Below are 16,447 nucleotides of genomic sequence, written 5' to 3'. Positions count from 1 at the left end.
TTTTGTTCAAATATAGTATGAGAAAGCATGAGGCGCGAGTTCATGCTCATCAATTGGAAAGCTACATTAAATATGTCAGTTAACTAGCCATGGCTAATGTTTTCTTAAAAAATATTTACAGTCTACAAGTGTGATGGAATACTTTCCACTCATCTGGGTGAGTGCAGCTTTAGCAATACTCAAGAAGTTTGACGCCCTACAGAACGTAGCAGCCTGCTTGATAGGCATCTCATCCTCAAGCATTCACCGCCAATGCATGGTAGCAGCTGTTTGTACCATCTACAGGGCGCACTGCAACAACTCCCCAAAACTCCTTAGACAACATCTTCAAAACCTCTACCAGTTAGGGCAGGGCCCGAAGAAACAACACCACACGGAAGCTGCCATCCAAGCCGCACACCATTCTGACTTGGAAATGTGTTGTCATATCTTCACCACTGGGTCAAAATCTTAGAGCTCCATCCCTAACAACGTTATGGGTACATCCATACCTAGAGCATGGCATGGTTCAGGAAGGCAGCTCAGCACCAGCTTCTCAAGGACAATTCGGGATTGGTAATTAAATTGCTTACAAAGCCCACATCCATAAGGCCATAATACATAGGAGCAGAATTAGGCTATTCAATCCATTGAGTCTTTTCCGCCATTCCATCATGGCTGATCCCGCATCTGTACTTGAATGGATATATATATTTATTTAAAGAGGATAGAAGAACAGGTACCTCAAGTGTGCCAGCCAGAAGAAGCTGAAGGTAGATTTGGCTCAAAGTAGAAAACGTAATTACCCTAAAGCCTGAGGTTTGAGAAAATTTCAGTTTATCAAGGCATTACTTGAGTAAGCAAACAGACTGAGTTTGTATAGATAGAGGAAAAGATTAATGTGCATCCACTAGACTGAAACAAAGTATTAAATTGGTCAAGTAGGGGTTTGCTTTGAGAGGAGCTGGCAGAGAAATTTTGTTGCATCTTCGTGGACAAAGACAGGGCAACCCACCTGGAGATAATGAAGATCAATAGCTCTAAAATAAATGAAGCATACAAATAAATCAGACCTCGTTTGGAGAAATTGATGGGAATGAAAGATGATAAATCCCTGGGATCTGGTGACCTTCAGACAACTGGTTGCATTAATTGTCATCTTCTGAAATTCTGTCGATTCTTGTGTAGTTCCTGCAAATTGGAAGGTAGCAAAGATAACCTTTAAAGAGAAAGTTAAGAATTTTTAGACAAGTTAGTGTAGCATCATCATGGTAGGGAACATGTTAGAATCTACCATGTAAAGTGGTATTGATAACAAGACCCTCAAATAATGGGAACAATTGGGGAATAGACAGGACCTTATGAATTGGAAATCATGTTTGACAGCATGTTAGCTTCTTAAGGAGGTAACTAGATAGCCAGTAAATCTTGTGTTTTTAAATAGTGTGAAAATGGATGGGCTTGTCTCAGAGGGACCCTTGTGTCCTTGTTCAAAAATCACCCAGTTAATTAGCAAGTAGTTAGGAGAGACAATAAAGCGAGAAATTACTGGAAACCACAGCAGGTCAGGCAGTATTATTTGGAGAGAAACAGTTGATGTTTCAGGTTGATGATGAAGGGTAATTGGCGTGAAATATATAACTCTGCTTTTCTGTCTGTAGATGCTTCCTGACACACACATTTCCAGCATTCCCCATTTCATTTCTCATTTCCATCTCCTGATTTCCATTTATCATTGATCTTTATTGCAGGATAATTTGAATATAAAAGTAAGCATTTTTGCTCCAATTATATAGAGCTATAGTGAGATTACAGCTGTAACATTATGTTAAGGTCTGGCCTAACTAAAGTTGGACATGTGGCCAAGTGGTTAAGGCGTTCGTCTAGTTATCTCAAGGTCGCTAGTTCGAGCCTCAGCTGTGGCAGCGTGTTTGTGCCCTTGAGCAAGGCACTTAATCACACATTGCTCAAGTCTGTGCGAGGAGTGGTGTCCCACACAGACTTCCAGTCTGCGCCTTGTAAGGCATGAAAATGCCTGACACAGGCCTCTCATGGTCTGAGTCGACGTCCCCTCCCTCCCCTAACTAAATGAAGGATATATTTACAATGGAGGGGATTCCATGAAGGTTTATCAAATTAATTCCTGTAAGTGGCAGATTCGTGAAATGAGAAATTAATCACATTGGTCCTGCACTGTAGTATTTAGAAGATCAAAGTGTAACCTTGTTGAAATCTGGAAAATTCTTAAGGGAATACCTTAAAACCCTGCAAGTGCTGAAATCTGAAATGAAAACAAAAATTGCTGGTCAGGCAGCATCTGTGGTTTAAAGTTTCAGTTTAAAAATCCTTCAACAACACATATATGGAGGGTCTACAACATGAAACGTTAGGTCTTTGTTTCTCCACAGATGCCCACATGAGTGTTACTAGCATTTTGTTTTTGAATTCTTGAGGGGCTTGGCAGCGTAGAATTGAAGTTGATGTTTCCCCTTGCTAAGGTGTCTAGAACCAGGCGTCACAGACTGGGGAAAATGGGGTTGGCATTTAGAAAAGAGAGAGTAATAAATCTTTAAGATTCTCTCGCCAAGATGGACATGGAGGCTGAATATATTCACAGCAGATCAATAGTTCTTTAAATTTACAGATCATAGGGTTAATGATTATCCATGATCTTAATAAATGGAAGAGCAGACACGTGCTTCTCCGTGCTATAGTCGTAGGCTTTTGTGTTGATGGCACGGAAGAATCTGTGCCTGTTCTGGGTACTTTGTGAGTTGCTGACCCTCCTGTGGTATTTCTATCCACCACCTGTTCCTTTGGACACAGGTTTTTTGGCCTTAAGGAGCTTGTAGAGCTGTTTTCTTCTTGAGAAAATGCTGGAATTTCCAATCCAAGCACACCTCACACCTCTGGATAATTACTCTGCAATTTGATCATTCAGCAGTCAAAAATCTCTTCATAGGTGTTGGTCGTCAGAACCAGAATCAGGCTTAATGTCGTGAAATGTGTTGTTTGCAGCAGCAGTACAGTGCAATAGATTAAAAACTGTAAATTACAATACTGTACATATTAAATTAAATAGGTAGTGCAAAAAGAGAGCAAAAATAGTGATGTGATTATTCTCATGGGTCGGTTCATTGTTCACTTAGAAATCTAGTGGCAGAGGGGGAAAAGAAATGTAAGACGTAGGAGCAGAATAAGGCCACTCAACCCAATGAGTCCACTCCACCATTCCATCATGGCTGATTTTTTTAATCCCGCTCCACCCAATTCTCCTGCCTTCTCCTTGTAACCTGTGACACCTGGCCTCCACAGCCATCTGTGGCAATAAATTCCACAGATTCACCAGCCTCTGGCTAAAGAAATTCCTCCTCATCTCTGATCTGAATGGATGTCCGTCTATTTTGAGACTGAGCCCTCTGGTCCTAGCCTAGACTGACCCACTGCACATTCATTCTATCTAGGCCTTTCAGTATTGAATAGGTTTCATTGAGATTCCACCCCCGCCCCTTCTTCTCAACCCTAACAAGTACAGGCCCAGAGCCATCAACCCTCCTTATACACTAACCTTTTCATTCCAGGAATCATTCTTGTGAACCTCCTCTGGACCCTCTCCAATGCCAGTACATCTTTTAGATAAGGGGCCCAAAACTGCTCACAGTACTCCAAGTGCAGTCTGACCAAAGTCTTCTAAATCCTTACCATCACATTCTTGCTCTTATATTCTACTCTTGAAATGAATGCCAACACTGCAATTACCTTCCTTGACACTGACTGAACTTGTAGGGAATGCTGCACAAGGACTCCCAATACACTATATTCCATAGGCCACTTCTTTACCCATTCTCCCAATTTATTCAAGTCATTCTGCAGACTCCCTGCTTTCTCAACACCAGCTGCTGCTCCACCTGTCTCTGTATCATCTGCAAATTTTCAATGGTTCCATTTAATATCAGAGAATGTATACAATATACAGCCTGAAATTCTCTCTCTCCACAGGCATCCTCAAAACAAAAGAAATGCCCCAAAGAATGATTGACAGGGGAAAAAAAAATGCAAGAATCCCAAAGCCCCTACCTTCTCCCATGCACGGGCAGCATCAATTCTTCCCCCTCCCCACACTTATTCTAGTTTAAAGCGACAGCATTCCCACCACCCACCATACAAGCAACAGCAAAGCCCCCAAAGGGAGACCATGGCCAACAAAAAAATCTGTTCGTTCCAACATTTCAACATCTCTCAGGCTGGCTCTCTCTCACTGACAAGGGAGACACAGAGGGGAGACAAACAGTCACTGTTTTGATGTTACAGTCAGTCTGAAGTGTTTTTTTTTATTTCGAGTTCCCCAACTCTAGAATCAGCAACAAAGTCTCACCCACCATTGAGAGAGAGAAAGTGATCAATCACTGAGTGCAATGCAGAGGCCCCCAACAGCTGCTCTCACTATCTTCGATCTTCCGGCTCCCGCTGCACTTCAATTCACAGCACTGGCGAGAATTCACGTCCAAGGGCTGCACTAAACCGTGCCTGGACATGTTGAAAGCACGGCCGATCAGAGAGCTCCAAGAATGCCAACATGCTGCAACGCCAAATCGCAGTTTGAGAGCCACTGTGGATCAAAGACCCTGACATGGTCTCAGCTACCCAGAAAAGGAAAATAGAGACATTAGAAGAGGAAGAAACCATTAATTTTGTCATCCAAATTGTTCACATATAAAGAAGTGGCCCCAATACAGACCCTTGCGGAACACCACTAGTCACTGGCAGCCAACCAGAATAGTCCTCCTTTATTCTCAATCTTTGTCTCCAGCCAGTCAGCCAATGCTCTATCCATGTTAGAATCTTTCCTGTAATATTATGGGACCTTATCTTGTTGAGCAGCTAACGATTTTCTTAAGGAAACCGTGCTGACTTTGACCCACTTTATCCTGCGCTTCCAAGTACCGCAAAACGCCCTTAATAATGGACTCTGACATCTTCCGAACCACTGAAGTCAGACTAACTGGCCTATAATTTCCCTTCTTCTTCCTCCCTCCCTTCTTAAAGAGTGGAGTGACATTTTCAATTTTGCAGTCCTCCAGATCCATTCCAGAATAAAATTATTCTTAAAATATTATTACTAGTGCCTTCACAATCTCTTCAACTGCTGCTTTCACAACCCTGTAGAGTAGACCATGAAAAAGTTCTAGAAGCTGTTTATAAAATGTTGAGTGTGTGTCTTCCAGGCTCTTGTACCCCATCTCTGATGGTAGTAATACGAAGAAAGCATGTGCTGAGTGATGGGGATCCTTAGTGATGAATGCTGCCCTTTGAAGGTGTCCTCAATGTTGGACACCTTCAAAAGGTGATGTTTACAATGGAGCTCATTGAATTTGCAACCTGTGCAGCTTTTTCTGATCCTGTGTAGTGGCCCCTCCGTGCTAGACAGACACGGTGATTTGTGGGGCAGTACAGATGCTATGGGCAGTGCGGTTCCTGTTGGTGAGGTTACTTGTGAGATGCTTTCTGAAAAGACATACCTGTTCTGGGTCTTTGAGATTTTTCTGTAGCTGCCTGTGTTTTAGCACTGGGCTGATGGTGATAAGTGGATTAGATGGTGGTCATTAATATCTGTCATGGCACAGGAAAAGCGTACATCACTTCGATGATATAATTGAGGACTTTGGTAGCTGGCAGACAGCAACATCATGTGCAGGAACCCTCACACTCATTAGGAGCACTCTACTGTTTAACAATCTGGAAAGAGTGCCAGGACTCCTCCACTCCTGTGTTGGTCTGTGCAGCATCTGTTCACTTGTCACTGGGCCTGCACAGATAGAATTGACTGACCATTGCAGAGCATTACGTGTGATCCCCTGTATAAATAACACTTCTCCATTTGAGTTCAAAGTAAATATAATGTCAAAGTACCTGTATGTCACCATATGCTACCCTGAGATTAATCTTCTTGCTTGCATTTACAATAGAACAAAGAAATACAATAGAATCAAAGGAAAACTAGACACACACACACACACACACACACACAAACGAAGACAGTGTGCAAATGTATAAAAAAGACAAATAATAACAACAATAAATAAATACTGAGAACATGAGCTGAAGAGTCCTTGAAATTGATTCCATACATTGTGGAATCAGTTCAGAATCCAAATCAGGTTTAATATCATCGGCATGTGTCATGAAATTTATTAACTTAGCAGCTGCAATGCAATACTTGATAAATATGGAAGAAAATAAAGCAATTACAGTAAGTATCTATGCTCAGACCCTGCTTAACGCTGAGGATGCATTCCTCAGAGGTGAAGTGCTATGTAAATCAGTGTTGTGCCGGGTCATTATAATATTACGTAAATGAACAAACATGCCTGTTTTTTTTTAAAAACAAACCTGAGATGTATGATATATTATGTATACCCAGTAATTCTTGGAGTAACAAGCATGCAAGTAGACCTAATCTGTACATAAGTGGAGCAACAACACATCGCAGCAGCAGTGGAGGGAATCGGTTGGTGGTTACATCTTAGAGGAGGGACCATTCTGTGGGTACTCCTCCAACCTTGGTTTCTTCTTCAAGTAGGTGTCGAGATTTCACTGACTTTTCTTTAGTTTCCTCTCATGAAGCGATTCTCGGGAGCAGGAAGCCATGTCGAAAACACCTCTCTTTGCCTTATTGCTTCGGTCCCAGTCAGGGTCATTATCAATGATCACTGCAAATTTCAAAGAGGAGCCAGCATTAACCTGACGCTCACCAGCATCCAAATGCCGTACCACTTGTAGTTTCACACCCATGCTAATGCTTTTCCTAGACGTCTTAGATGTACTACTGGAAGTTGCTGGCCATTTTCCAGATGTTATGGGTGAAAGAAATGGAATAAATTGGTGAGGGAGCAAAAGCGTTTACATACGCGGGAGAGGCAGAGCGTAAACTAATGCGTGATTGGGTGTGGGTGCCTTAGAGCATATGTAAAGTGCTCTCATTGGCTGATTGAATGTTATTGTAATGGTGGTTCCTCCTGAGAAGTTTTAAGTGTTTAGAATGAAATTTTGTCATTTTTTAAAAATTCAATAAAGAATTGAATAACCATGTTCTAACAAATCAGTGCTATGCAGGGTCTATATGTGTGTGTATATTATATATTTAAAATTTTAAATAGTGCAAAACCAGAGAAAAGGAAGTTCAGCATTGAGGTGAGTGAAGTTATCCACACTGGTCCAGGAGCCTGATGGTTGAAGGGTAATAGCTGTTCCTAAACCTGCTGGTGTAGGGCCTAAGGCTCATGTACCACCTTCCCAATGGCAGCAGTGAGAAAAAAGCGTGCCCTGGATGGTGGGAGTCCTTGATGATGGAAGCTGCTTTCTTCTGACAGCGTTCCTTGTCGTGGTGAGGAGTAAGAGTGAATTCACCTATAAGTAGTCAGGTTATTAAATGTGGCAATCAGAAACCTCTGCAAATCATAGGGGAAATTAGTACTTAGACCACTGGTATAAATTCTTTTGATTGCTTACATTTATGTCAGTACTGTTGCATTGTCCTGTAAAACTAGCATTCATCTGGAAGTTTCCCTCCTGACTTGGAAATATATCACCATTTGTTCGCTGTCAAATTCTTGCAACTCTCCCGAACAGCATTGCAGGTACATCCACACCTCAAAGACTACAGCTGTTCAAGGCAGCTCACACCACCTTTTCCAGCAATTAAGTTTTGGCTCAGCTGCAAAATCCAATTCTTTTGCATGAATAAAGAAAAATTGTCCCAGTTTTCACATTCTACATACCGTTCCTTTCTCTCTGCATTCGTTTGTTCTTTTGTAAGATTCTGCTCACTTGCATCTCCTGTCAGTTGGTCCACTGGGTCTCCCAATCTGCCTGCCTCTTTTCTCCTCGTACCCTTTTCCCTAATCTAGCCTCCTTGACCTTTATGCTATCCTGTTTCTTTCCAGCTTACCCACCGCTGGGAATTAAACATTAAGCTTGTACCTAGGAGGTATCACTTCCTCTCCTTGTATATTGGAAGTAACCTTCCCCAGTAAGAGGTTGTGCCACTGAAATTTACCAAGTTCCATGATATAAACATAGGTAACACCTGTGCCAGTGGTGCAAATGCTGGCTGAAGAAAGGTTTCTAAAGGGCCACTGCTTGCTGACGTGCCGCAATCACACTGTTTATCCACCGCTCTGATACTTGAACTCTCCCTCACTTCTGTGTCCTCTTATCTTCCCCCAGAAATGCTCACACTGCCAGGAGCCTGGCGCTACCCTGGGCTGCTACTGCAAGGGATGCCCACTCAACTATCACTACATCTGTGCTCTGGAAGCAGGTAATTATGGTGAGGACTGGGTGAGTGATGGTTTTGATCACAGGTTGGGAAGTTGGTCTGTCGGCTAGGAAAGGCACGCTCACGGTGCAGCTAGAGCAGCCCTAGATGCTGCTAAAAAGCCTGTGGAACCGATCTAAATTAATTGAGTCCCACACTGCTCCTACACAGCTCAGTACGGGCCTTGTCGTATGGTACATCTATTCATGAACTATTGGCTCCTGTTGCACAGATGGCAATAAAGTACCATTCAGCCATCTTTATCAAATTAGCTTAGAGCTATTGTACTTAATCTGATATCCATAACCTTGCACGTTCCTCATCCTCCTGTACTACAGAAAAGACTCCAGCTGGGCCAGTGGGATCAGAAATCTAGTGGCAAAGGTAAATTGAGTGCCTCTGTGTTAAACCGGTGAGAAGAGATTCTGGTGATAATGTTATGAATCTGAAGGCAGTGGCATTGGGAGTTGAGTATAAAATTAGGAAAACATGGTTTAAAGAAAAAAGGAAATTGTAAAAGAACTATAGCATAAAAAAAACTATTGTAGGTGTATGCCAAGTACCTGGATAATGATGCTAAAAATGGATAGAATAATATTTGGAATCATTTAAAGCAATGATGAAGAGAATCCAAGAAAAGAGTATCTCACTAAAACAAGATTCTCCTACCTATAACAGCGTTAATGAATGAAGGACTAAAATAGGAAGAAAAATCAAACTAGGGAGACAAAGTATAGAATTAAATTATTGAAGGATACAAAGTTCTCTATAAATGTTACAGGTCAAATGAAAAATAAGGATAACTTACAAGAATGACTTTGAAATGGTAGTAATATTAATAAGTTACTGGTAATAGGAAGGATAGACAGATGTGTTGTTAGTACCACATATGAAAGAGATAGTAGTTTTATCCAGGGTAGACAACACAATGGATGTGGTGTTGAAACAACACCCAAAGGATATTTAAGCATTTAAATTAAGAAGTGGAGAAATAATTGATAAAAGTTAACCAGACTCATTCAGGTCTACTACATTTGTGCATATTGAAAGAAGGTGGGACATAGTTGCTGCCCATATCCTATAAGTATTAAAGCAGTCATGTCTGAGGAATGATGAACAACTGATGTGATTGCCATAGTTAAAATGGGAAATAGAACCAACAAACACTTAAAACCTGTTAGATTAAAACTGATGACAGGAAAAATAACCAAAATGTGTATGAATGAAAGTCTAGTTCCTGGAGAGAGGACTGAAGAGTAGAGAAGTAATGTTAAACATAAAAATCCTTTAGTGATCATTTACTGTCCTCTGAATAGCTCTGCTTTTTGTATTTAAACCTGTTTGGAGACAAAAGGGAAGATGTTTTAAGTAAAAGATTCACATGGTGCTAGAGCAAGCAGAATGAGACTTTTCTGGAGTAAGGACACAATGAAGAATTAACTAACAGAGGTCTTTAAGATTATGGCAAACGATAGCATAGGTATAGAGAAGGAGTTTTGTTTTTTGTGTAAAGATCATACATTGGGAGAGAATTTAGAACAAGGTTCTTCACCGGATTGCTGAGAGGTCCGGAAGTTGCTCCTGTAGGAGTGTCCAAATAAAAAGTAAAATAGATGAACGCACGGTTGGAAGGTATGTTGTCTTATATGGAACATAATTGCCTGCTGTAGATCATTTGGCCAAAAACACTCCCAACTCCAAATATTTAGTGTGACATTCCTTCAGTTTTTGTACTCTCCCAGCTTCTAACTTTAGTTTGTTTAAATTTAGGAACCCACAGCAGTTTAGCGGTTAGTACAACACCCTTTGGGCTCAGGGCATCAGAACTCATAGTTCAGTTCCTGCGCCATTTCTATGTCCTTCCCATGAGCCCATGGGTTTCTTCCAAGTGCCCCAGTTTCCTCCTACATTCCAAAGACATACTGGTTAATGAGTTAATTGGTCCTTGTAAATTGTCCTGTGATTAGGCTAGGGTTAAGTAGGTGGGTTGCTGGGCAGGGCAGCTCATTAGGCTGGAAGGGCCTATTTCATTCTGTATCATTAAAAAAGTAGTTAGAAAGCTAGAAAGAATGAACTCTTCCCCGAGATTCAGAATTCACTTACACCATCTCATCACAATATTTTTCTCCTTCAGATTGCTTTCTGAATGAAGAGAATTTCTCCATGAAATGCCCCAAACACAAGGTAAGTAATTTCGACCTGGTAGTCTTTATTCCTGAATGGGAGACAGCTGGAGGCTGAAGCCCTGTGTTCCTTCCCCACCTTTCCCACCACTTCAGCCCAGGGCAGATCCATCATGGCTTGGATACGGAGGTGAAAGACAAGTGTCTCAACGCTGTACCATCTTCCTGTCCTGTGTGAATAAGTTATCTCTGCCACCCCATCAGTATGCTTCCTAGTTTGTGCAATGCTCTGAGTCTTGGGATTGATTCCTCCATGTTTTGGATGTTGGGGGAGGATGTTTTGTCAAGAGCATCTACCCAGGAGGTGTACCTGCTTTTAGGAATATCTTTGTGCTTGCTCTTCCAAAGAGCTGTAAGTAGTTCTTTCCAGTGCTTTTGTCCGAAGTTTTCTCTCAGTTCTCACCTGATTGTAATTGTTCATTGCATCAGATATTCCCCTGCACCCCTACTGCTCTCAAGTCACTCTTCGGCACATTAAACACAAAGGCACAGGAGGACCTCAAAAGGAGGGATAGGAGGGTCAGACAGCACCTATGGAGGGAAATAGACAGTCAACCTGGAACATAATTTATCCATTTTCCTTCATTGATTCTGTCTGATCCACTGCATCCCTCCAGTGTCTTTGTGTGTTGCTGCAGATTTCCAGCACCTTCAGCTTCTCGTATCTCCTCTTGCCATATGAAATTTATTTCATTCAGCCTTTTGAAATTATCCCTCATTGTTTCAACTTCTCAAATAAAGACCTTCATCAAGTCTCCTAAAAGCTACTTGTAGCCTTTGTGGTAAATCTGTGTTGTGTCTTCTGCCCAGCCTGTGTAGCCATAAAACTGATACTACGAATTGGCCACAACACTGTAGCTCGAGCCATGCTGGTGGATTATTTTCCTTTCATTATACTTCCTGGTTTTCGACTCCACATTCGGCCCAACGAGTGCTCTGTCATTCGATCATGGCTAACTTATTCTCAACCCCATTCTCAACTTCTCCCTGTAAAACATTGATCATTACAGGGTACCACTGGTCAAAGGCCTCTAATCAGAGAACCAGCCCTCTACCTCTACCCTCTGTCATCTATAATCAAGCTAGTTTTGGATCCAGTTTACCAGCTCACCATGGATCCCATGTGACTTAATCTTCTGGACGAGCACTGACTATTCACCAGGCTTCTGCATCTCACCTGTGGCTAAAAAGGATACAAGGATCTCTGTCAATGTCCCAGCCATCTGCTCACTTGGTTTCCTCAGTATACTGGGGTAGATCTCATCTGGGAAATTAGCCACGTTACTGTTTTTTAAGACATCCAACACAAACGCCACCTTAATATTAATACAGCCTAGAATATTTGCATACTACTCCCAAGTCTGACCATCAGCCACGTCCTTGGTGAGTACCAAGATCAGACCACTTTTTATGAGTACTTAATGCAGAAAACCAGGTAATTACAAAGAGTTCACAAACTTTTTCTTGCACTATGCATAATGTCACCATATACAATTCTGAGATTCATTTTCTTGTGGGCATACACAATAAATCTAAATCCAGTAACCACAATAGAATCAATGAAAGACTGAGCGGACAACCAGTGGGTAAAGACAGCAAACTGTGCGAAGACAAAAGAAATTATATTCATAAATAAATATGGAGAACATGAGATGAAGAGTGCTTGAAAATGAGTCCATCACTTTTAAGTGTGTGCCTTCAGGCTGTTGTACCACGTCTCTGATGATAGCAATGAGAAAAGAGTATGTCCCGGGTGAGGGGGGTCCTTAGTGATGGACGCCGCCTTTTTGAGGCATCGCTCCTTGAAGATGCCCTGAACACTGGGGAGGCTGGAACTGGCTGAGTTTACAGCTTTTTCCAATCCTTTTAACGATTGCATTCTTTTAAATTTACACCATGTTCTGCATTCCATTATTGCTCTCCCCTTGTGCTATCTCAACATACTGTGTTACGAAATGATCTGTATAGATGACTTTGAAAATAGTTTTCAGTGAACTCAGTACACTTGACAATGCCAAACTAATTGTTCCCCCCCCCCCCCCCCCGCGTCAAGTGCTACAAAGGAAGGAATGATTTAAATTGCAGGCTTTTTTTCTCTCCAGCACAGGGCTACAAAAGGTAGCAGTACAGAGCAGTCGGAGCGAGGCTGAGCAGAGGCCTCCAATTCTCCACGGACACAGCACAAGCAGGTGAGCAGGCTACGAATAACTCGTGAAGAAGGGGAAAGCACCAAGTTAATTTGGGAGAGGAATGGGGAAACAGATAAATTTTGGCAGATGATTTTAGGGGGCAGTTTGCTGGGTGTAGAGCAAGAGGCGTCAGAGTACAGAAGCTGTGTCACCAAGTGTGAGTTTGGAGATTGAGTGGGTGTGGTGTTATAAGATACAGGCAGTGATGTTAGGACGAGATGAAGAGCAGGGGTCGATCAGTGGGAGGGGGCACCTGTGCAGGGTTATGAGGTCACAGCAGAGTCATCTGATTCTTATTTTTTTTCTGGCTTATTCCCTGCAGGTCCTCCTGTTGAAAGACAGTGAATCCGACATGATTCTGGTATCGGACAGGGTGACTCCATGGGTGTGTCTTCAACCCTGAGCGCCCACTGTTTACTGCAACCACAAAGAATTGCCGGTTAAAGGACTTGGAGCAAAAATAACCCTGGACCTGTGCGCTTGCAGCCCCGATATCTTGAAACCACAGGGCAGTGAACAAAACAACAAGAAGACATCCTGACTGGAAAGGGTGGGGTATCCAGGGTGGGGATAGGGGGGATTCCACTGAAACCACCCCCTTCCCCCTAACCTTGCAGAGACCCAGAGCTGAGACCTCATACCCTGGATCGTCCTTGGCTCAATCTTCTAATGTAAATGGCTTCAGTCTGAGAGGATGGACTGCCTAGATTCTATATTTTATTTTTTATTTTAAATATATCAGTGACTCTTGGTTTTCAAATACCTTTTTTTCCTGTTTCTCTGTCCCTTCCTCCTCCATTGGCTGACCATGGCAGGACAGTATAGTGGTGAGAGCTCGCCCATGTATGTTCAGTGTTATTTTGGGTGTTTTATTCAATATATATATATTATATTATATTATATATAGTTATTAAATTGTTTACAACAGTAATGGAATTTGCTGATGATTGTGCATTAGTCCCTGTTGGATGCGGTCAATAAGACCCAAGGTCCAGATTTTGCTACCTATCCCTGACTCCACATGTCTTGGCCATAGATGTGCATTTCTGATGTGACAAAGCAAACTTGTACTTTCTGTCATCATTTCCAGACGTTGAGGGGGCTGAGTCTGCAAAATTATGTTCAATTTTGGTCAATCTGCTCTAGGAAAGGTGCAGAGGAGATTTGCAAGGATGTTGCCAGAACTCGAAGGACCAGGTTATGGAGGAGGCTGAGCTGTTGGATCATAGGAGAATAAGGAGTCATCTTTTAGAGGTGAATAAAATCATGAGGGTCATAGATAGTGTGAATACACACAATCTTTTTCTTAGGGTTGGATACTCAAGCACTAGAGCTCATAGGTTTAAGGTGAGAGGGGAAAGATGATAAGAACCAGAGGGGCAACCTTTTCACCCAGGGGTGTTCAGTCTATGGAATGAGCTGCAGAAGTGGTTAAGGCAGTTAAATTAGCAACCTCAAACAAGTACTTAGATAGGTGCATGGAGAGAAAAGGTTTAGAGGGATATGGGTTTGGTCAGCATGGACCAGTAGGGCTGAAGAGACCATTTCTGCACTGTATAATATATTTATAGTACAAGACCAGCAGTGATTTAACAATGAGACCGATTGCTCAAACAGTTGCTGTAGGGCCAGGTGTTTTACAACTGGTTAAATACAGTGAGGCAGGAATAATTAGTATGAGATCCTTTTGAGGGAGTCTGATCAGAATATGATTAAAATTTTACATTCAGTCAGAGCGTGAAGGCCATATCTTGCAGGCAGTGGCATGGGTGCGAATGGGGTGGAGGTAATAGTGGATGGAAATTTTATTAAAAGTCAAAGTGGGAGATAAGCAGTGCTCGTAATGAATGAAATATTACATTATTCTCATCAAAATATGGAAAAAGGAAAAGCTGGGCTAAATTAAAAATTTATAATGATAAGAATAGGGGTTGTGAGAATTTTAGAAAACAACAGTGACTAAGAGAACAAACAGACTGCTGGAGGAACTCAGTGGGTTGAGCAGCTTCTGTAGGAGGAAAGGAATTGTTGACATTTCAGGTCAAAACCCTGCATCAGGGCTTCAGATTTCAGCATCTGCTGTCTCCAGCATTATCTAAAACTTTGGTAATTGGGGAAGAGAGTAAGCTACCAAGAAATATAATGGTCTGAGTAAAGGAAGGGAATGGCAAAAGTAAGTGCTGGTCTTCTAGAAGTAGAAGTGGGAATTAATGGAGAATAAGGAAATGTTAAATAATTTGTATTTGTCTTCACACAACCTCCAGCTTATCATGGATATTCGCTTCTGATGAAAGGTCAACAGCTTGAATTATTAACCCTTTCTCACTACAAGATGCTGCCCATCCTGAGGATATCCAGATATTTCTGTTTTTATTCTTGTTTTGAGGTACCTGCTGCTTTTTGAACCCAACATTGGTCCTGGGGTCCATCATAAAGAAATAGTAACAAGGTGCATAGAAAATGATGCTGCAGTTAGAGTCAACGTGGACTTATGAAAGAGAAATAGTATTTTTATAATAGTATTGATTTCACTCAAATTGTAACCACAGAGCGGATAAAGTCAGTGTGATCATCTAGATTTCCTATATCAGTCAAGAAAATCCCACAAGAAGATTTGTCTATGAGATAACTTTAAGGGAATATCAAAGGCTAGCAATCTTACAAAACCATAGGGATGAACAAGTCACTTCTAGATTGCTGTTCCTGATCAATGGAAGTAAGTTGCTAGGAGGATACTGAGTGCTGAACACAGCGCTGATCTTCTTTAGCTTCACTTGATGAATTCCTGTTTTAATTATGGCAGTGGTCCTATGTGTCTGGAGTTAAAAATGCCAGTTGATGTTCCTAAAGCAAAGTTCTGGGGGTGGGGGAGGGATTGTTCACTGGATGGATGTTGTGAGGTTGTTTCCACCAGCAAAGAATCTAAAATCAGAGTATATAGTCTCAGGATAGGAGGACCTCCATGCAAGATGGATGAGGAGGATCTTCTCAGGTTTCTGAATCATTGTAATTCTTCATCTTACCACTGTGGATGTGGATTCCCAACGACAGATTAGAGAATATCATAAAATGCATTTTGGACACATTCCCCAAAATGGGCATCAGGGAGGAAATCTGGAATTGCTCTGCAGGGATATCTGTAAGAGCAGTCTTGATCAATGGATGGGAAATGGCCAGAGAAAAGCAAGAGATTGTGAACTTCAGGAAGGGGAAGTCAGGAGAACACACATTAGTTCCCATTGAGGGGTCAGTGGTAGAAAGGGTGAGCAGCTTCAAGTTCCTGAGCATCAAGATCTTGAAAGATGTATCCTGGGTTCAACACATTGATGCAACCACAAAGAAGACATACTTGCAGCTCTACTTAGGAGTGAGGAGATTCTGTTTGTCACTAAAGACTCCAACAAATTTTTATACATGTTCAGCAGAGAGGAATTTGACGGTTTGCATTACAACCAGCTCCATCACAGGTACAACCCTTCTCACCATCGAGGACATTTTCAAAAGATGGTACTTCAAGAAGGCAGCATCCATCAGTAAGAATTCTTGCCATCCAGGAGATGCCACCTCCTCATTGCTACCATCAAGAAGGAGGTACAGGAGCCTGAAGACCTACACTGAACAATTCAGGAACAGCTTCTTCACCTCTGCCATCAGATTTCTGAACCATCCACGAACACTAACTATCTTTTTTTGTAACTTACAGACTTCTTGTATCTTTGCATTGTACTGCTGCTGAAAACCAAATTTCATGCCATATAAGTCAGTGATGATTGAGCAGC

At 41.8% G+C, this 16,447-nt stretch overlaps 1 protein-coding gene across 4 annotated transcripts in view; it reads left to right on the top strand.

Annotated features, from left to right (window-relative positions):
* tcf20 (transcription factor 20) overlaps nucleotides 1-13,592 on the top strand; it is a 67,734-nt gene extending 54,142 nt beyond the window's left edge. For 2 of the 4 annotated variants that reach the window (XM_072271793.1, XM_072271791.1), the window contains 4 exons: nucleotides 8,206-8,299; nucleotides 10,431-10,480; nucleotides 12,582-12,668; nucleotides 12,991-13,592. In XM_072271793.1, the coding sequence (XP_072127894.1) occupies nucleotides 8,206-8,299; nucleotides 10,431-10,480; nucleotides 12,582-12,629 (192 nt within the window). In that variant the 3' untranslated portion in view covers nucleotides 12,630-12,668; nucleotides 12,991-13,592. Of the gene's footprint in view, nucleotides 1-6,400; nucleotides 6,556-8,205; nucleotides 8,300-10,430; nucleotides 10,481-12,581; nucleotides 12,669-12,990 lie in introns of those variants that run through there. The other 2 variants (XR_011887718.1, XR_011887719.1) reach the window with 2 other exon arrangements.
* The last annotated feature ends 2,855 nt before the right edge of the window (nucleotides 13,593-16,447 follow it).

This window comes from Mobula birostris, chromosome 11 (assembly GCF_030028105.1).
Source record: "Mobula birostris isolate sMobBir1 chromosome 11, sMobBir1.hap1, whole genome shotgun sequence".
Taxonomy (NCBI): domain Eukaryota; kingdom Metazoa; phylum Chordata; class Chondrichthyes; order Myliobatiformes; family Myliobatidae; genus Mobula; species Mobula birostris.
This window is presented reverse-complemented; position numbering and strand designations above follow the sequence as displayed.